Consider the following 23,022-nt stretch of genomic DNA (forward strand, 5'->3'; position numbering starts at 1 on the left):
TTATTTTCTTAGCTCTCAATCTGAAAGGAGATTTCCCACTCTCATGTATCAGAAACATTATGAAATCTGCTTCACCAGAAGGTTAGCATGTCAAGCATAACTAATGTGCTTAATATTTTTCCTGTCACTTAAGCTTAGGGACTAGAGGACACATTTATCTAGATGGTTTCCTTTTAGATACGGTATTTGTCCTTAAATTTAAAAAAAATCAGCATCTAATCTAGTCTGATTGCACAATCACTTTAATAAATATATGACTACCAAGTTTTGTAATTTTTGATTCTTTTGTTTATGTGATGCCGTGGCATGATTTAAAAGAATGGAAATAATACTCTTTACATGGAATTGTTGATTTTTAGTTATGCTATACCTTATTTGCTTACTATTTAAAGAAATACATTTAGAATTCTGCAAGCTGACTCCCAATTGTAATTTCTACTCTTTTTAGTAAACCATTTTTCAATTCCTCAACACCACCCCATAAGAAAACATAATTACAAGTGTTATCCTTTATACTACATTGCAACACATCTATTTTTATCCATAGTACATACTTCATTGAGAAATTCCACATTTGGAAAGCACCAGATTAAAGATGCATGTACTCAGATTCCACTGTTTTCCTTCTGCCTCTGCTGCATCTTGGGTAGTTTCAGAAACACTTTGCTTTGTGACTTCCTTGTTGATTGTCCTAAACTCCCATGAATATGTCTGTGGTCAAAAGAACTAAAATATTTGAGGTTACTTTTCCAGTTGTGGACTTTCCAATCCACACTAACTTTGCATCACTCAGTTGCTTTACTAGCAACTAATCTTGCTTTAAGTCTTCTAAGTCTAACCTATAAACAACTGTTTAGCACAAATCCACCAAAGTGACAAATTTGGTTGACACTTAGTGAGTACTTCAGAAAGAACTCAAAATTTGTTCCAATTATCAAATTCTCTTTCCTTTGTTTGTTATATTTCTCTCATTAGTGTCTCTTAAAGCTTGTTGTTAGCCACCAAAACTTCATAATGAAAAGTTTGGTTTCTAGCTCTTTTACAAAACTACTCTTCGGTCCATTTTCTTTTGTCCAAAGTGGTGTGGACTTTGACTTTTATGTCTGTTTAGATTACAGCTGCATGACCTGCCCTTTTGCAGTACTGGAGGCTCTTTCTCTAACATTCAAATGGTTTTGAAATGGGGCACTTCCAGCCTCAATTCCAGTATTTCCACTGTGCTTTATTTTCTACACTTTCATCCTGTTCTGCCAGTCCATTGACCTCACTTCTTGTCCATCACCCTGAACATTCAATCATTACTTCCAGGCGTTTTATCCCCTTCACTGGCAATCAGACCCCATCACCAGGGATTTTTTTGCCCTCCCTATCCCTATCAGCATTCCGCAGAGACCGTTCCCTCCACAACTCCCTGATTACATCCATGCCCCTCCCCACCAACCCACTCTCCACTCCTGGTACCTTCCCTTGCTGCTGCAAAAGGTGTAAAATCTGTGCCCACGCCTCTCCCCTGACCGCTAAGGCCCCAAAGGATCCTTCCGCATATGACAGAGATGTTCCTGCACAGCCAAATACTTTATCTCCTGTGTTCATTGCTCTCGATGTGGTCTCATCTACACTGGGGAGACATGATGCCAACTCGCGAAATGTTTCAGGGAATATCTCTGGGATACACACACCAAACAACCCACTGCCCTGTGGCTGATCATTTCAACTCCACCTCCCACTCCATCAAGAACATGCAAATCCTGTGCCTCTTCCACTGCCAAATCCAAGCCACCCTATGCCTGGAGGAAGAATGCCTCATCTTCCACCTTGGGATCTTGCAACCAGACGGCATCAATGTTGATTTCACCAGTTTCCTCATCTCCCCTCCCCCCACCTCATCCCAAATCCAACCCTTCAACCTGGCACCACCCTCTTGAAATGTCATTCCTTTCATCTCCCTTCTCACCTATCCGCTCCATCCTCTCCTCCAACCTACCATCATCAAGCCCCACCTCCATCTACCTATCGCCTTCCCAACTACCTTCCCCCAGCGCCACCCCTACCCTCTTATTTCTCTTTCAGCCTCTCCCCTCTCCACATTCCTGATGAAGGGCTTATGCCCTGAAACATTGATTCTTCTGCTCCACGGATGCTGCCTGACCTGCTGTGCTTTTCTAGCACCACACTTTTTGACTCTGATTTCTAGCATCTGCAGTCCTCTTTTTCTCCTTCACGAGACCCCTATGGAATACAAATCAACGTACCCACTATAGGCAGCTGGCTTTTGTATGTGATAGCTGCGTCATATGTGACACAATTACTCACATTACCATTACCCAGACCTTATCAGGGTTACTCTGCACCTCAGGACTTTCATCACAAAATATATGAACGTTGGAGGTACAGTGTGCCTTCGATGAGCTGATTGGACTCCAAGATTCTGTATTTAAGCCCAAATTGGAGGACTCTTGGGCTGCAATTCTAATTTTCCTTCTTCAGAGTCAGGAGGCCCAGTTTCAAGTCCCACCTGCTGCAGAGGTTTATAATAACACGTCTGAACAGGTTGATTAAAGGAAATGATTAATGCTATCTATTGCATGCTTCTTCCACTGTTTGGCTTGCAAAACACCTCATGAATGCTTCATCAACTAAATATGCAGCCATTAAAATTTTTAATTTTGACCAGTAGGGTATGCAAAATGCCTGTGAACCCATGTCAATTTGCTTTATTCCTCTGATTCTTATCACCTGATGCCATGAAAATGTGTCCAATGCAATGATGAGAAATAACAGATTTTATTAAGGGAATGCAATAGTGATTACATTCAGTAGACATTTTTAATCAATGATCAGACATATTGCGATACATCTCTGTAGCAGGTAGGACTTGAGCCTGGATCTTCTGACCCAGACGTAAGGACATTACCACTGGTCCACAAACTATTCTCCTTATCCAGTTTGGACTATAGATAACCTTAATCAATCTGTTTAGGCATGTTATGATACTTCTGAAACAAGTAGGACTTGAGCCTGGACTGTATAGCCCAGAGGACTACCTCTGCATCATAACAGCCCTAAAAGTGGAAAGGGGGAAATAGTTGGTCTCAAACTACCAACCTTTCCATAAATAGTCAAAAGCATTGATCAACTGTATCACAGATCTTAACTGACTTTCCAACACTAATTATCTTATTATACTCCACGCCAAGTTTAATTTGTGCCATTCCCTAAAGCTAGTAACACTTATGTAGTCCCTCAGTGAATTGAGATAATATTTCAAACAAACAATGTCTCACATTCTAATGAACCACTAATTGAGGTAGGTTGCGAATTCCTGCGCAAGCTGCACACATTCCTGCTTTCTCCTCAATCCCTGGCAACCACAAATAACTTCTGGCTATCTCCTCCATTCTGAGGATGTCACATTGATTTTGTGTAGTTGATTTAATGCACATTTTCTCAGCTGTGCTGGAATGATGACCCTCATTTCCCATAGGAGAAATCCTGTTTTGTATGGATAGTTCTAGCTTCCATTTAACATATGGCTTCAGTTCTGCAATTATTCCTGAGATCTTGCCACAAAGTACCATGTCCATCACTTTTGATAGTAGTGGATCATTTGTAGTGTAAACCTCAATTTGTCCTGCCATTACAGAAATAACCTCTATTGATGCAACATAAGGACTGATCACAGCTGACTCATTTGGCAAAGGTAATCTATTGAGCCCATCAACATTCCCACACAAGTTGGATTGCCTATACTTGATTGTATAAGTGAGTTGATAGCAATTATGCCTACCACTTATTGTTAGAGAAGTTATCGCTGTATGAAGCCTAAATATTGTGGTCAATTGTCTGTGGCCTGTCAATAAGGTAAATTTCCTGATCAGAGGTATTGGTGGAATCATCTAATGCCAATGATTCCTAGAGCTTCTCTGTCTATCTTGGATTGTTCATTTCTGCTTTAATAATCTTGATGCTAAAGCTATTGGCATTTCTTCACCATGTGAGAAACAATTGCTCCCACTCCATACAGTAATGCATCAGAGTTGCAACACCAAAATCATAGAATCCCTACAGTGCTGAAGCAGGCCTTTCATCCCATTGAGTCCATACTGACTCTCCAGAGAATTCCATCCACATCCAAGTGTGTCTCTGATAGCAACATTTCAGTTGTCTCTGAATTCAGAGAATTCTGCTCATTTGTATTGCTACTAACAGTGAAGATCGATTTTTTAAAGAGTCATACAGTACTGAAACAGACCCTTCAGTCCAACTTGTCCATGCTCACCAATTTTCACCAACACACTTGTTACATTTGTTGAATCTGAACCTTTCAGCCATCAATAGTTTTGGTGAAATATGGTTCTGTAGAATTCCTCTTATTTCTTCATACGTTTTAGAAACAGGCTTTTTTGGCTGTACTAGACACCGGAGGTTAAAGGATCCCATTTCCCCCCTCCCCTGCACATATTACTCAGAAACGCTACAATTTTTTCAATTTTCTTATCTTGAACAAAATAATGGAAACTCTATATTGGAGTTCCGGCTCTCTGCATTTACATCATATGGTCCTACAGTGCCGAACTTTCCTGCTTCTTTTTCTTTAATTGGAAGGGCCTGCATTGCATGATATATTACAATACATCCAACATTCCTTACTTTTATTTTCCTTTTTTGTCCTTTTTAAAAGAAGGCATTCCTGAGGCTTCCACCCCCCCCACCCACCGAGTCTACATCGTGAGCTCAAAACGCTTCCCTCCATGTACGATACTCATTACTCAGTGTTCCTTCAGGGTTAACCACATGGTGAGCTTGTTCTGCACTGTTCATCTCTTCTCTGGGATTTTTTTTTGCTGACTCTATCTGCTTCAATGCAGTGATGGAATCCTTTGATTTCTTCACCTTTTTTTCCCCCCCCACAAATCCCTCCAAGATCTGTAATGAGGATTACAATTGTCTTTTTTTTTGGACAAGTCACTGGATTGACCAGTGCAACGCAAAGCAGTTTTCTCATCCTCATTGACAGTTTTCTTCTTATGTTACATTCCAAGAAGAACCAGGAAACTGAAGTGCTAACCAGCAGGAACTTTATTACAGACATGTTTACTCTACAGACAACAAGGTTAAATTAAGCTGTTTACTGTCCAAAATGGCTGATTGATTGTCACATGATCGGACTCAAAGTGAGTTTACCGTACTTGCACAAATACACATTTCTATTTTGCCTGTCACTGCAAGTGTCTAATTTTGTCCATGAAGTGTGAAGGAAATGACTCCCAAGAATACTTTAAGGCAACAAGCAGCTAATTTCCTTCTGTAATAACAGAATGGCAGTAAGAAATAATAACTTGTCCATTTGAAAGATCTTACAATACCTAGAAATTTAAACACCAGTATCAATTCAGAGATTTGGTCAACTTAATAATCACAATTGAAAAAAGTTTTTAAAAAAAAGAAATAAGAAATCTTAGTTCTTTACTGAAAGAATTATGTCACGAGTTCGTGGATCAACGCAAAAGAATTGTTACTATGCAAGTGTCAAATAATGCAAACATTACATACTATCTTGGGTAATAACTTACACTCTAAAACCAGAACCAGTTAATTAAACATGAATTAATAAGCAAGTTGCTCAGTGGTTACAAACTGTTAAGTACAAAGAAAATAGCAGATTGTACGAAAGCAATTCTTACAAAATGGCATGACGATTGATTCAACATGTATATCATCAATCACAGTCAAAGTTCTTCAACACTCGGTCTTCCTCAGAAAACAAAATTGGCTCATCTTTTACTCAGATTGAGTCTGATCTTCAGCCAATGGTAGCACACAAACTGAGATTTCCACAGACATGCCCTTCACCAAAAGTGGCATAAACCTGAAGAATCTCCTCAACTTTGCATTCTATTGTCTAGATAATATAGATTCACTAAAGTTCTCTTCAAGTAATTGAAAGAGCTGCTGCAGCTATATAAATGGTTCACAGGATTCCAATCTCTTTCAGATATCCTTTCTCAGTTTCCCTTTTCAACTAAGGTACCTCAAAAAATACAGGCCTCAAAACAATAGATTTCATCACATTGTATATAATCAATTAGAATTATTAAAAATATATCAAATTCCGGCCAGGTCTCTTAAGCGTTTTATCTTCGATCATATTTTAAATTTCACCCTAAAGCTATATCTTGTTTTCTTTTTCTTAGAGATATTTTCCGTTCCCACACATTCACTCCATTCTTCCATTGGTTCATAAATTAGAATTAAGGAACATTAAAAGGGTAATTATACTCTAACTATTTAGACTTCTTTTTGTCCTTTTCCACAATCAACATTAGTTGTTACTTGCACATTTTTTCTCCCCTTAGTTTCTATTCTTTACCTTAAGGAGCTACTTTTGACTATAATGTTCTATACCAGAAGGCCAACCAGTAAAGAATAATTGAAGTCAATCCTTACACATTTTAAGAATACGATATTTTTGAGATGCATATTTCAAACATGCACCTCCTAACCTAGCCATAAAGTTTTAGTCTGTTTTTGTTTACAACATTGTGAGGGTGCCCAAAGCAAAAGACAAAAGCAGTGATAATGGTGTCCAAGGAGTGAAAGATATGTGGCAGCTCAGTGGTTAGCACTGCTGCATCAGTGCCAGGGACTCAGGTTTGAAACTATCCTTGGATGAGTGTCTCTGTGAAATCTGCACATTCTCCCCATGTCTACGTGGGCTTCCTCTGAGTGCTCCGATTTCCTCTCAAGGTCCAAAGATGTGCACGTCAGGTGGATTGGCCATGGGATATGCAGAGTTACGAGAATAGGATTGGGGGGAGGGGTCTGGGTAGGATGCTCTTCAGAGGATCAGTGTGGACAGTATGGGCTGAATGGTCTGCTTTCACACTGATTCTATGATATGTAAAATCAGTATAAATTTTAGCTTGAGAAAAGAGAAAATCATTCTTCTCTGCAACCTAAAGAAAAATTTCCAACTCCTTTGAGTTCTGAAGAATCATACTCGACTCGAAATGTTAAACCTCGTTTTCTCTCCAAACATACTGCCTGCATATTTGCTTTATTTCAGATTTCCAGCATTCGCAGCATTTTGCTTTTTTATTGTGGTTGAGTCTAATTTTTATCTTGTAGTTTTTCCTCGCTTGAACTGTATACAATTACCAGTTAGAAAGATTGTTTTAAAAATTGATATACATTTTATAAATGGTATTTAAAAAGGACAAACAGTGCAATATATAATTTGCAGAAAATGTCACATTTACTTAACATCCCAAGCAGCATTTATGGAAAGTAAAAGGTAAGAATAACAAAGCATATTCAGGGTGAAGCAGCAATTTACCTGCACTGCATTCAATCCAATCTATTTCATTTGCTGCTCACAATATGGCTTCTTCTACATTCTACAGCCTGTCCAGTGGCAGGCTGGGTGACTGCTTTGTGGAATTCCTCTGTTTTTTCCACAAAAATGAGCCTGGGCTTCTGGTGGTCTGCCACTTGATCATACCATCATGACCCCTGACCAACATTTCTGTCTCTGGCCTACTACAGTAATCAAGCGAGATTCAACACAGGCTGAAATAACAGCATGAGAGCAAGTGAGGGCTGCAGATGCTGGAGATCAGAGCTGAAAATGTGTTGCTGGAAAAGCGCAGCAGGTCAGGCAGCATCCAAGGAACAGGAGAATCGACGTTTCGGGCATAAGCCCTTCTTCGGGCTTATGCCTGAAACGTCGATTCTCCTGTTCCTTGAAATAACAGCATCTCATATTCCGCTTGGGATCCTGCAGCCTTCATGGCTCAATAATTCAATTACTTCTCTCTTTGGGCTGTATTTCTATTTATCTGCTCACTCCTTTTTCTTTTTCTTCTTTCTCCTCCCTCTCTCCACATCATCTTCAGCATATACACCACATTTTCCTAGCTACTATCAGTTCTGAATAAGGATCATTGGACTCAAAATATTAACTCTGCTTTTTCTCCACAGATGCTGCCAGAGCTGTTAAGTTTCTCCAGCAATTTATGCTTTTGTTCACGATTTCCTGGATGGATATATGGATAGGAATGGTTTAAGAGGGATATGGAGCAAATGTTGGCAAATGGGACTAGGTCAGATTGGGATGTCTGGTCAGCACGGATAAGTTGGACCAAAGTTTCTGTGCTGTAGGATTCTCGGATTCTATGAAAGTGTTATTATGAAAAATTTGACCTTGTGTAAGCTCCTTCAGTCCAGTTTAATGACTTTCAGGTGACAAGGAAGCTATTAATAAAAGCTAGAGTGGAATATTTAAGCTTAGTCTGACAAAATGTACATAAGAAATTTCTATTTAAAGAACAGAAATAATTGAAAGAATGGATAAGTATGCTGCATAAGCAAGATGAATAAACAGAAGTTTAAAATTAATCGCATGATTTTGTTTTCAGTATTTTTGTTGCAAAATAATGCAGCAAGCTTTGCCAAACCACTCGGCTTGTTTGCTTATCTTGCTCATCGGCCAGAACTCAACGAATGAGCATGCAGCACATTGCAATTCCTCACAGCACCCATTCTGGTTGCAGATGCAATGAGAAAATAAGTGAAACCTAACAATCTTCCAAGTACTGTACATTGAACAGCATCTGACAATCAAACTCAATTGTTCCAAAGACAACTCAACTTCCCATTGTTGAACAATTTCCACATCATCTAGAACTTACAAAAATAAAAAAAGAATATAGAGCAACATTTTGTATTCCAAAGAAATTGGCATACTTGACAAGATTTTGCATGGAAACAGACTATGAGACATTTCTAAACAACTTTAACTAACCATAGTGATGTAAGATTTCATCTCCCACGCTTGTGTATTTGTATTATCTATTATTACAGGAGAGTAACCTTTTTCCATGGCTTCTTTGGCTGAAAGAAAATATGATCAGAATTAAATTTTATTCAAAGACATGTATGCCACTAGCAACAACAGTGCATATGACGAGAATCAAGTTGCATGACAAGATTAAATAAAATTTGCTAACCGGTTTACAATTACTTTTCAATATACATAACATTTTCATTAAACATTTGTAAGTATTTCAAAATTCAAATTAAAAATCCACAAATCTTAGTATAACTTAACAGTTTCAGTAAAAAGATTTCTTTAGAAATTATCTCTTTGCATTCTTGATTTTCCAATGGTGTAAAATGATATTCATATGCAGCAAATTAAGTATCTCAGATGGAAACAGAAATCTGCTTGGCACAAACTCCTTTACAGCTCGTTATGCGTTATAATACTTTTTTGTCCAGTGATGTGGAAATATATATTTTTCTAGTTTTCACATTCACTGTCTTATTAATACCCTCTGAGATTATGACCCGATTACATTGATCTTTAGATTAGAGTGGTGCTGGAAAAGCACAGCAGGTCAGGCAGCATCTGAGAAGCAGGAAAATCGACATTTTGGGCAAAAGCCCTTCATTAGGAATAGAGGCAGGGTGCTTGCAGAGTGGATCTACATTGATCTTTACCCTAACATTACTAAATCCAAATCACTGAAGAATAATATCAGTGCCAATGTCTCTTTTACTGCTCCATCAGGCATAAACTTTGCTCAATATCTCTTTTATCATCTGTGGAAGTAACATACTCCTCACTTAAATATAACTCCAAAACTCCAACATCACCCAGGTGACTAAATTCTCACATATGAATCCGGACAGGCATTGAAGATTGGCAGTTAAACCGGTAAGCTCAAACAAAGAACCCTATGCACAGCTGCAGTATAGAGTATCAGGAGGGATGTGACTGCACTAGAGAGGGTGCAGAGGAGACTTACCAGGCTGGAGAGTTTTAGTTATGAAAAAAGATTGGATAGAGTCTGAAGGGGGACATGACTGAGATATAAAATTATGAGGGGCATAGACAGCAAGAAATTTTTCCCTTGGAAAAGCAATCAATGACCAGGCAGCATAGCTTTGAGGCAAGAGTTTTAAAGGAGATGTGAGGGAAGGTTTTGTTTTCCACTGAGGTTGGTGGGAATCTGGAACTCACTGTCTGCAAGAGTGTAGAAACCCTCATAACATTTTAGTAGTATTTAGATGTATGCTTGCGATGTCAAGACATATAAAGCTATAGGCCGATTGATGGAAAATAGGATTAGAATGGTTAGGTGGTTGTTTTTGACCAGTGCAGACTCAATGGGCTGAAGGGCTTTTTTCTGTGCTATAGACCTCTATAATTTTATGAATGAGTTGCTATGGTTCATTTCGGGACTAACAATTTAGGAATTTGACAAGAGGTCTTATTTGAAGGATACTGGGGGCTAGGGACTAAAGGCTAGGACCGAATTGCACAAACCGACAGAGGATTAAACATATTAGGGAGGTTAATACAGAAAAGGAATTTGAACAAGTACCTGTCAGTGGAGGGCTTAGGTATAAAAGATCATGTTGATAATAGTTTTGGGTCAAACAAAAGGAAAGAGAGTCGAGCAACAGTCAGAAATTTTATTTTAGGTACTGCAAATAAAGAGAAAGCTAAAAACAGAAATTAAACTAGCAGACAGAAATAAGGTGCATGCAAAACAGAGAAATAGAACAGGTTAGACAAATGTACTGAATATATCAGAAATAAACTGAACAAGTTACTGCTACATATTCAACTTGTGTGAGACATGGCAGCCTTTGTGGAGAAATGGTTCAAAATGAATAGAACTGGAGTAATGCTACACCAGATAACCAAGTCTGCAGGAAAGATAGTAAAAGTGTTACAGTGGAAGAGTAACCTCAATACTAAGGATGAAAGCATTTCAATGACAAGCAATGATATAACAAGCAGTAAGGAGGCAGTGGAGACTGAGTGGAATTAAGAAATAATAAAGGATTAAGATTGCAGTACAGCAGTTCCCAAAATGTGAGTTTCAAATTAAACTGCGGTTAGAGAGACAATGGGTCCAAAAGGGTTTCAAAATTCTGAGATGGCTCCCCATGCTGGAACCCAGGAAATTTCCAGACCTGCATGCCTCAGGATTATTTTTCAGTTGGCTGGACAGTTGGGTTGTGAAGCAGAGTGATGTTAACATCCTGCGTTCAATTCCCACAATAGCTGAGGTTATTATGAAGATCCTTCCTTCTTAATCTCTCCCCCCACCTGAGGTGCAGTGACCCTCAGGTTAAACCAGCACTAGTCATCTCTATCTCTATTGAGACAGCAGCCCTCTAAGAGGATAGTGACTTTACTTACTACACGACAATGGATGATTGGGCATTTACAAAATTCTTGTGTTTGGGTGACCTTTATATTGGAAATCGAGTATATTTACTCTTCCTTTTAATGTAAAATAATTTAGCCTAACATCTGTTGTCAAGAAATTGCTCAAGTCAATAAGTGAGGATAGGGGTGGTCGATCAACTTGAAATTTTTCAGCTGATTAAGTCAAGCTTGCATGCATTTGCAAAGTGCCTGAAGAAAATGACTGTTTCAACACATGACTAAAGTAATGGACAGAGAATGGCAATGAATGTTATTGAAATTGACTTCTGGAAAATGACTCATCACAAGAAACCACTAGCTAAAGCTGAGAATCGTGAAATTTACACATATTATTGACCTGGTTACAAATGTGACTAGTGGTGTCCCCCAACAATCTGTGTTAGGTCTAAAACTATTCATTGTACAGATTAATGACTATGGAGCAAGAACCAAAAACCACAATATCCAAACACTGACACAAGGACAACAATACTATAAGCAATATGGATGAAACCATAAAATTAAGGAAAAATTAATAGATTTAGCAAATGGGAGAAAATGTGGCAAATTAATTAAATCTCAGGAAATTATTTTATAAAGTGATAGTTAATTTGTGCAAAGCCTTGGTTAGACCACACCGGTGTCATGATCAGTATTGCACATCACCTTGGGAAGGATAACTGTCTTCAAGAGAATGCAGCATAGATTTACTGGACAGATAATAAGCTTGAGGAGAGATTAAAGAAAGAAGGGCTTTATCCCCAAATGTCCAAAAAATTCAAAGATTATGGTGGGTTTTATAAAAAGACATTTCCAAAAGTAACCTTTTTGAATAAGAATTGTACAACAAGTATAAAATTCAAGAAGTTTTGAAATTATGACAAGTTAAAATGGTTCTCTTATGGAGAAATCAATGTAATAAATTCACTTTTGTAATACTGTCTACAGTAATCAAGAACACATTTTTAAATTTCTCACCTCGCTTTTGATTCCATTCATGAGCCTTTCCAATCAAATCAGGATCAAACTGGTAGCGTCCATTTCGACAAAAATAATCATCTGTGCTGAAAATCATTCCATTAGGCCCCTGTTGAACAAGCATTCTGTCCAATTGCAATGAAAACTCATTAATTATGCACAAAATCTCAAATTCTCGAACTATTCAGTAAGTTTGTCTAAGAAAAAATGCTCAGTCTCAATTTGGAAAACTGTTTTGCTTGGCACAGGTGGGCAAATAATTTTGATCAAGTGTTAAACAAGAAGACATCCAATAAGATCTCACTTGGTGGTTGCTCAGCTCTCAAAGTAAGATTGCCTATTACCATAACGAGCTGAAAATGTGTTGGAACAGGAGAATAAGCCCTGCCCGAAACGTCGATTCTCCTGTTCCTTGGATGCTGCCTGACCTGCTGCGCTTTTCCAGCAACACATTTTCAGCTCTGATCTCCAGCATCTGCAGTCCTCACTTTCTCCTCAAAAATATTACCATAACGACACAGGACTGCTTAACATTGAGACTAGTGAGTTTGGGGTGACAGGGATTTTGCAAAGTGGTTCTTTAAGAAGGGCTCAGCAATCATCAAGAGGGATTTTAACCTACATATTGATTGGAAAATCAGATTGGGGGAAAACGTCATCAAATGAGAAATTAATTCAATGTTTTTGGAATAATTTCTTAGATTAGCATGTTATGACATCAACCAGAGAGCAGGCTACAGTAAATCTGGCTTTGATGAACAACATAGGATTAGTTACTGACATAATTGAAAGTGCCCCTGGGTAGCATAATTGAATTTCATCTACAGGATAATAGAAAATTGTGTGTGTCCAAGACTACTATTTTGAATTTAAACAAGGGCATTTATGAGGGTGTGAAAGCATAACAAGTGAAAGAGAACTAGCAATTTAGGTTAAGGGATAGGTCAATTGAGAGGAAGCGTCAAACACTTAAGGGGACATTCCAAAAAGCACAGAATAAAGACAGTCTAACAAATTAGAAAAATTCTAAGGGACGGCCTTGCCATCTGTGGTTCACTAAAAAAGTCAAGTTAACATCAAGCTCAAAAAAAAGACATCATTTTGCAAAGATAAGTGGCAGATCAAAAGATTGGACACAATATAAAAAGTAGGAAAGAATTACTAAAACGCATTGGGGGGGAAAAGCTAGAGTACAAGGGAAAGTTAGTCAAAAAGATAAAAACAGATAGGAAATGTTTCTTCACTTATTTAAAACAAAAGAGTTAAAGATTGTGTTGGCTCTAAAGAAGTTGAGTTTGGTGAATTAGCAATAGAGGATAAAGAGATGACAGACAAATTGAGCAAATATTTTTCTTCATCCTCATCACAGAGGATACAAGTTGCATCCTGGTAATAGCTGTAAATTTGGAATTTAAAGTGAGGATGAATTAAAGAAAACTACAAATACAGAGGAACCTCTTTTATCCGAATGCCAATTATCCAAAAATTGGATTATCTGAAGGAGATCTCGAGGTCCCGACAGAATCATTACATCAAAGACGTGTGTCCAACGCTGATCATGTCTTTTGTTTACAGTGATTAAAAGTGCTGCCGAGTACAGACCTGGACTGGTGGGAGCCCGGGCACCGTCTCTAAATGACTAAACTCCCACACCCTCTCTCTCTCTTCCCACACTTTCCCTGGAGTTCTACACAGGGGTGTACCCTAAACCCCCCTTTCCCAAATGATCTCTCTAACATTGTCCTGTACAGGGCAGAGATGGAACCTGTCAAAATGTTGCAGTAAAAAGTTGTGTGTGTGTGTGTTTGTGCACTATTTGGAGACTCACCCCCAAAAGGCATTAGTAGCAGCAGTCTTGTTGTTGGTGTCCAGTCCGGCTGCGCCGGAGAGGGATAGAGGGTAGGGCCGGCAGGAGGTGGGGGTGAGGTTAGAGACGGGCGGATGGGTGGGTGGTGTCGGACTGGTGGACGGAAGGTGCGGTGTTGGACGGGGTTTCGGGGGGGGGGGGGGGGGGGGGGAGGCGGCTTGCGCGCGCTTTGCTGCTGTTAGTCTCCTGAACGGGAAACAGACTTAATAGGAAACTCTTGAGCCCCAGAGAAAAGACATCGAAATGATTAACCGAATAATCAAGTATCCAAACGAAATAGTGCCCCCCCATCTCATTCTGATAATCGAGGTTGCTCTGTACCAGGGAATTAGTCTGAAGTAAACTGTTGGTGTTGCAAATTGACGAGTCCTCAGGTCCTAATGGCTTTCATCCTAGGGTCTTAAAAGAAGTAGCTGGTGAGATAGATAACGCATTGGCTTCCATTTTCCAAAACCTATTAGATTTGAGGAAGATTGCTTTACATTGGAGAATAACTAACATTACTTCTTTATTCAATAAAAGGAGGCAGCAAGCAGGAATCTACAGGCCAGATACCTTAACAATGGTCATAAAGAAAATGTTAGAAGCTATTAATAAAGATGTAATAACAGGGTACTTAGATAAGTGCAAGGCAAATCAGCTGGAAACATGGTTTTGTTCAAGGGAAATTATGTTTAATTAATTTATTAGAGTTCTTTGAGGAAGCAGCTTGTGTTATAGGTCCAGATGAATCAGTGGATGTGTTGTACTCAGGATTTCCAGAAGGCATTTGATAAGGTGCCACATCAAAGGTGACTGGAGAAAATAATAGCTCATGGTGCTGGGGGTAACATATTGGCCTGGATAGAAGAGTGACTGGCTAACGGGAAGCAGAGACTGGAACAAGGGACTTTTCCAGGTTGGCAGAATGTTACAAGTTATGCACCACAGGGTCATTGCTGAGGCCTGAACACTTTATAGTTTTCACAAATGATTTGGATGAATGGACAGAATATACAGCAGCTAAATTTGTTGATGACAAGAAGATAGGTGGGAAAATGAATTGTGAAGAAGACACAATGAGCCTACAAAGGGATAGATAGGTTGAGTGGACATTGTAAGGATTGTGAAAGGGAGATGAGGTGGTTAGGTAAGTAATTCTCCATCTCTTAATAATATTCTTTATTAACACCTTTTTTTTAGATTAGATTAGATTACATTACAGTGTGGAAACAGGCCCTTCGGCCCAACAAGTCCACACCGACCCGCCGAAGCGTAACCCACCCATACCCCTACATTTACCTCTTACCTAACACTACGGGCAATTTAGCACGGCCAATTCACCTGACCTGCACATCTTTTGGACTGTGGGAGGAAACCAGAGCACCCGGAGGAAACCCACGCAGACACGGGGAGAACGTGCAAACTCCACACAGTCAGTCGCCTGAGGCAAGGAATTGAACCCGGGTCTCTGGCACTGTGAGGCAGAAGTGCTAACCACTGTGCCACGTGCCACCTAACACGGTGCCATTCTTCTTTGGATAAAGGTCAGCTGTGTCATCGCAGTCCATAAAAGCTATCGGTACCCTTACAACGTACTCTGGGCAGAATTGTGTACCTAATTTCCTCTCTTACCTTATTCAGGCACTCGTAATATCAACACAGCCTCTGTTTGCTAAAGGTCAGCTCCTCCTGCATCTGAGGAACAAGACACTGACCCCTCAGAGGATGCACCGGCCAGGCTGCTTCCTGTGCCCTCCAGGATGTTGCCAGGAATTGAGGGTTTGAGTTATAAAAACAGAGTGGGACTTTTTCAGTGGAGTGTAGAAGGTGGAGGGGTGACCTTATAGAGGTTTGTAAAATCAAAAGGGGCATAGATAAGGTGAATAGCAAGGTCTTTTCCCTAAGGTGGCTAAGTTCAAATTAGGGGGCATTTTTTTTAAGGTGAGAGGAGAAAGATTTAAAATGGACATGAGGGGCAACCTTTTTTTAAACAAGAAAGTGGTTTGTGTGTGAAACGAACTGACATAGGAAGTGGTGAATGCAGGTACAATTACAACATTTAAAAGACATTTAGATATATACATGAATATGGATATGGTCCAAATGCAGGCAGGTGAGACTAGTTTAATTTGGGAAAATAGTTGGCAAGGACTAGTTGGACCAAAGGGTCTGTTTCCATGCTGTATGAGTGAGCAAAGAGCTGGCAAAGTACAATACGGCAAAGTTTGTAAGTCTCTAAATGATGAGAGGTTGCAAAGCTTGGGATGTGAAGAAATCTGGGTGTCCTGCTATATGAATCACAGAAGGTTAGTGTACAAGTAAAGGCAGTAATCAGGTAAGTTAATAGAATGGTCATTTTTGCAAGGGAATTTAATGCAAGAATAGGGAGTTATGCTTAAGTTACACAGATCTCATCTGAACTAGTGTATACAAAACTGGTCACCCCACATATGAAAGGATGTTACTGTGATGGAACGAGTTCAGAGAAGATTTGCTAGAATAATACCTGGAATGAGCAAATTGCATTGGAGGAAAATTAGACAGGCTAGGCTTTTATCTTTTGGAGTTATGATGAGTCACAGGTGACTAAATTGAAGGAACCTGACGAAGTGGATGTCAAAAAAGGTTTTTCCTCTTGTAGGAGAATCTAGAACTAGGGATCATAGACTAAAAATAAAGGGGTTTCTCCCTCAAGACAGAAATTAGGCAACATTTATTTTCTCTCAGAGGGTTGAATGACTTTGAATTCACTTCCTTAAAATGCAGTGGGATGCAGAATCTTTAAGTCGGATGTAGATATATTCTTGATTTCCAAGTGAATGAAAGATTATCAGGAAATGTAGGAATGCAGAGTTAGGTTAAAAATCAGATCAATCATGATCTTAGTGAATGGTGAATCAAACTGATGGCCTATTCCTTGTTTGTATGTTCAATTCTCTCAAGTAATTCAATCTGTCAATCGTTTGTTTTGACCCAATATTAGATTAGATTCCCTAGAGTGTGGAAACAGGCCCTTCAGCCTAACCAGACCACACTGACCCTCCAAAGAGTAACCCACCCAGACCCATTTCCCTCTGACTAATGCACCTAACACTATGGACAATGTAGCATGGCCAATTCACCTGACCTGCACATCTTTGGACTGTGGGAGGAAACCGGAGCACCCGGAGGAAACCCATGCAGACACAGGGAGAATGTGCAAACTCCACACAGATAATTGCTAGAAGCTGGAATCGAACTTGGGACGCTGGTGCAGTGAGGCAGCAGTGCGAACCACTGAGCCACCAGGCCGCCCCAAAGTGGGAGGAATATGATAGGGGACTGATGTGAACATTACGGTCTCTCAAGAGATCATGCAGCAGACTAACTAAACTCAGCAAATGAGGTAGCTATCGCTCGGCTCCGGGAATATACATTTGTTAAACAAATAAAAACAAAAGATATGTTTTTCTGTCCTTAGAAAATCTGCCTCATTAAGTTGCTCGTGATCAATCTCCCTCATCTTCATTTTTCACTTTGAAAGAATATAGTCCTAGCTTTCTTACCTAGTATAAAGAAAACTAAGTAAGAAATCCATCTCAATAGATTAACGTTGTACCACCTCTACAATTAGTTGGGTGCCTGAAGACGCACAACCATCATGTTTTAGAATTCTTAGTTTCTTCATTTTTGAAATTTAGTTCCTCTTGAGACAATTTTAAAAAGGCAAGTGGGTAAGCATGTGGAAAGGAAATTTTGGAAAAGGAGGGAAGGAAGTTTTCAGACAGCACCATAAGGCTATTGTCTTTTTCTGTGTTCTTAAATTTGACAGTTCGACATGATCAGCTCTGTTATCCAAAACTACGTCAGTATCGCATCATATGTTGCACTACCAAGTCCAAAAAAACGACCCAAATAGATTCTACAAATCCTACCTCATTTAAATAATGAGTAATATTAATTGCAAAGAAAAGTACTATTCAATCTGCCATATCCATGCAAGCTATCCACAACAGTAAGTCAGCTGCTCTCACTCTCCTACCCTTCTCCTGTAGACCTGCAAACTTTGTTCCATCAGATACCATCCAATTCCCTTCAAATATTTGAATCTGCTTTCGCCACACTCTCACATGAAGTAAAATGTTTTAATGTCAATTTGGTTTTTTTTTGCCAAATCACTTTAAATGGGGACCTTCTGACTCTAAACCCTTGCACCAACAGGTCTACTCTGCCCAATCACCTTATTATTTTGAAAACAATTAAATTAACCTTCTTCTTCTTTTTCAAAAAAGTCCAGCTTTTGAAATCCTTCAACCCTGAAACTATTCTCAAAGTCTTTCTGTGCCATTCTCAACAAAACAGCTGACAGCCATTTCTCAGGTCAATACCCACCAGAATCCACCTGTCTGTTTAAAATTAAAACAAAGTCTGGTAGTTAACTGTCAATTATCATTAATTGGTGTATTCTCCATCTCAACACCTCCAGCAAAATCCACTTTATAACCAATCAGCATTCTTCACTAATGCAGTAAAGCTTTCCTCTTGGAATTAGTCTCCCTAAAAATTGTCCTGATGAGTGCAATACTAAAAGCTTTGATAAAGTGTGTATTTTCTCAGCAATACGTCTCTAAAGTAATAACATCCTTCCAAAAACTTGGTATGTAGAATCGGAGTTGAAGCTGAACCATGGCTATAGAAAGATTTATCAAACTGCCTTGCACAGTGGCCAAGCGGTTAGCACTGCTGCCTCACAGTACCAGGGACCTGGGTTCAATTCCCACCTCAGGCGGCTGTCTGTGTGGAGCTAGCACGTTCTCCCGGTGTCTGCATGGGTTTCCTCCGGGTGCTCTGGTTTCCTCCCACAATCCAAAGATGTGCAGGTCAGGTGAATTGGCCTTGCTAAATTGTCCATAGGTGTTAGACACATTAGTCAGTGGTATATATAGGGTTGGGGAATAGATTACTCTTCGGAGGATCGGTGTGGACTTGTTGTGCTGAAGAACCTGTTTCAATACTGTAGGTAATGTAATCATTTATACTCTATGCCACGATTTAAAAAATAAAGAATGCTTAATGGCTTTTTGATCACTTTCTCAATCTACCCAGCCACCCTCAACAATACGTGTATGATATTCATAGAGTTTGTTTCTGCATCCATTTTTTAATTGTACTTTTCATTTTATGTTGCCTTATCCCGATAAAAATGTATCACTTCACACTTCTCTGCACTAATTTTCAACTTCTTTGTGTTTGCCTATTCCACTTATCTACTCATGTCTTTCCTAAAATCTATTATTATACTTCTAACGGTTCACAAACTTTCATGTTTGATGTAATTTGCACATTTTGAAAAGATTTCCTGTACACCCAATTAAAAGTTATTAACATGCAATAAGAAAATCAGTGGTCATACTGCTGGCTACTGGGGAACACTTGTCCATACTTTCCTCTGGTCTGAAACATAAATATTCACTACGACTGTTTCCTATCATTCAGACAACTTTGTACCCATATTGTCTCAACTCACTCTGCCAGACTCTTCACCGTTTTGAACGTCTGTATCATTTTAGAATCACAGAATCTCTACAGTGTGGAAGCAGGCCAGTGAGTCCACACCAACTCTCTGAAGGGCATCCCAACCCTTCCCATCTCTATAACACTACATTTCCTATGGCTAATCCACCTAACCTGCACATCTTTGAACCATGGAGAGAAACTGACGCATCCAGAGGGTTGACTACACAGACACACTGAGAATGTACAAGTTCCACACTGTCAGTCAGTCGTTCAAGGGTAGAATCAAACTGGATGCCTGGCACCGTGAGATAGCAATGCTAGCCACTGAGCCAACATGCCACCCAAAATGTTTTGTATTTCCTCTCAATTGTCCACCTTGAGGGGGTCAGTTAGCTGGATAACTGTTTTGGAATGCAGCGTGATGCCAACAGCACAGGTTCAATTTTTGTACTGGCTGAGGTCATTGTGAAAGACTCTACTTCTCAACCTTACTCCTCAACTGAGGCATGGTGACCTTCTGGTTAAACTACCATGAGTCATCTCCCTCTTATGAGAGAGTAGTCCTATGATCTGGTAGAACTCTCGCAACTTGACTTTTAAAGAGAAACTAACCATAAAATAATAAGATGCTTGAGGCAATCAGTATAAACTTAAACTAAAATGAGAAATGAGATAAGAAAATTCAAGTAAATATATATAACACTTGTTAAGCTATAACTTTCTTTCCCACTCAAAAAGAGTCAATCTCTTCTAAACAAATTATAGAACTTGGTTTTATACAGTGCATTTCAAAGTGATTCACAATGAATCCAATAGGTCTCTCAATGCTATAGTAATGTAAAGAAACAGGAATAAATGTGCCTACAGCAGGATCCCACAAACAACAGCTAAATAGTCTTTTGATATGTTTTAGGGAGGTATTTAGGGATCAAAAGGTTAGCCAGAACAAAAGAGACCAGTCCAGCAATTGTAACTATTTCCATGAAATCCACTTAAAAAGGAGTAGAGATGTCAGTTTAAGATCTTATCTGAAAGCTGGCACTTGTAACAATGCATCATTCCCTTAATGCTGCACTGAAGTGTCAGATTAAATTATGAGTGATTCTCTAAAATGGAGATTGAAGCAGAAACCTTCTGGCTGAGAATTTCGTGATTGCACTAAGACTAGCACTTAATGTAAATCTTGGGTTGTAAAGTGCTCCAAGAACATGAAACAGCACTTACAAAAAGGCAAATTTTCTCTTCCTTCAAATGTGCTTCCTAAATACACAGGAAAAAATGGAAAAATGTATTGATGGTTATGTCATACCTGGCTAGGGTACTTTTCCCAGATCCAGGTGGTCCCCTCATCAAAATAAGCATTTTAGTTGTTCCTAATATCTTCCTATTGATATGCTGTGGAAATGGATACGCGCAAGTCTGCAACTGCTGGATGCCATACTGATTTAACCGTGATTTTGAATGTGAGTTGATGATACCCGATCTCATTGACTGATGAGGTGAACCAGGACCAGTTCCTGCTGGTCTCCATGGTGAAACAACATGAGACTTTGGTTTTGCTGGACCCATTACCACAGGGGTGACAAACGTCTTTGGCAAGCTCACAGGCTTGAATTCAGGAGCCCATGGGTTCCATGAGATTGGAGACATATTTGGAACATGTGGAAACAGCACACGACCGGAATACTGATCACAGTTTGCTCCCCCATTGTTCAGTAAGTTAGGTGGGTTGTCATCACTTTTATTTTCCCCTAACCAATCAGGTAAATAAGCTGTGTTTTGTTGTATATTGTTCAAATTACTCCCTGTATTTGCTAATGGTTTTGATGAGAGGATGTTGTTTTTTGGATTTAATTGGTTTGTTCCTTTACATGCTTGTGTCTCTTCAAATAATTTGTAGTTTTCTGCAGATGATGGATGTGTATTTGGTATGAACCATGGTATTTCATTGTTACTTGTACCAGAACAATTCCCTCCTCCTTCAGCAGAAACGCTACTATTTAGTGATAATCCAATCTGCTGATCTGTAGAATTTGACTGCATGTCATATTTTTGACCAGTAAGCACTGAATCACCAGACGTGTTTGGGACAATGTTCACAGAAATGCCTGCTGACAAGCTGTTGTTTTCAGTTTCATTTGTCCAAATGTCTGCACTACTTGTGTTTGTGCTGTTTGAAAATGCAACTCCAAGGTCATTAGAGAATTTCTTGCTGCTAGAGCTTTCGACATCTTCTGACAGCAACTTGTTATAATCTAAGTGAACTTCTGGTCTTTTCTCAAAGACATTTTTTTCATAACCAAAACATTGACCTAAAGTTTCTTCACATTCTTTTGAATTCAAGGCAAATGGTGAGTGCCTGAGACACAGCGTGTCATCTGCCATTTGCTGTTGATTTAGCATACAATTGAAAGTAGAGTTCAAATTTGATTGAGTTGCCTCAGCTAACTCATTGCTCACACAGATTCTGGAAAACTGACTGATGGGAGAATTATATTGATTCATAAATGGCTGATACTGTTGATAAGTTGTGTTTTCTTCTGAAACAGTTTCATCACTGGTATCTGTCTGAGAATTTTTCAGTTTATTGTCAGGCGAACAGTTGAATTGCTCAGACAAATGCAATCCAGGTTCTCTAGTACTTGTAGAAACAACAAGCGAATTACTTCCGTGGTCATTCATGACTACTTTGATCTTACTATTGACTTGATCATCACTCAGGGTAGCTGCCACACGGTCAAATCCAGTGAAGCTGGAAGATGCTACACCTTCAGCTGCATCAGACAGTACCAACAAAGAGTCCATTGCATCGTCAGCTAAACAAAATTAAAAAAAAAGGAATTACCACGCAAGTATGCAAATCAACAAGAATGTTTTCTGATCAAGCTAAAATCATTATTTCAGATTTTATGCATGCATGTAATGTTCATGTATGTCTGTTGGCTAAATTGTAAATTCACGATGTAGCTAAATCTTACAAGCAGCATGGACGGGTTGGACCGAGGGTCTGTTTCTGTGCTGTACATCTCTATGAAGTTGGAATTTTTAAACAATCCTTCCGCTATTAAATATGTGAAAGGGAGAGAGGAAACAAATCAGGATTGTTCTAAGAGTTCAGTTATGCAATTTAACAGCAGCTTGTTTGTACAGTTTACATTATTAACACACATAATATTCATTCACCCTTGTGGTGCCAGTGTTATTAAAGTTGGCATGTAGTCTGAATAAGGCAACAGAACTGAACTGGGCACTGTGAACACAATTTAGTGATTGCATCGGAGCAAACACAATGGGCAGCACTACCACTCCCCACCATTTAAAGCCTCTCCCAGGTGCACTCTCTTCCATAAAAACGTTCAGAATATCAAGACATGGACAAGTGCAAGCAATCAACTCAAACCTTGCAATGCAGGAAAATGAGTCTTTGAAAATTTAGTTACTCTGTAAACTTTAATGCACTGAATGTTATCATTAA

The 23,022-nt window shown here is 39.2% G+C and overlaps 1 protein-coding gene across 5 annotated transcripts in view; it reads right to left on the reverse strand.

The window, feature by feature from the left end:
• Positions 1-23,022, reverse strand: part of n4bp2 (NEDD4 binding protein 2) — a 96,262-nt gene that overhangs the window by 69,041 nt on the left and 4,199 nt on the right. For all 5 annotated transcript variants that reach the window (XR_006311992.1, XR_006311993.1, XM_043692675.1 and 2 more), the window contains exons 2-4: positions 20,857-22,363; positions 12,203-12,327; positions 8,804-8,892 (exon numbers count right to left, since the gene is read on the reverse strand). Coding sequence is in view for 3 of the 5 variants with exons in the window: in XM_043692675.1 (XP_043548610.1) it covers positions 8,804-8,892; positions 12,203-12,327; positions 20,857-22,363 (1,721 nt within the window). In the remaining 2 variants the exon portion in view is untranslated. The remainder of the gene's footprint in view (positions 1-8,803; positions 8,893-12,202; positions 12,328-20,856; positions 22,364-23,022) is intronic.

This window comes from Chiloscyllium plagiosum, chromosome 1 (genome assembly GCF_004010195.1).
Source record: "Chiloscyllium plagiosum isolate BGI_BamShark_2017 chromosome 1, ASM401019v2, whole genome shotgun sequence".
In the NCBI taxonomy this organism is placed as follows: Eukaryota; Metazoa; Chordata; class Chondrichthyes; order Orectolobiformes; family Hemiscylliidae; genus Chiloscyllium; species Chiloscyllium plagiosum.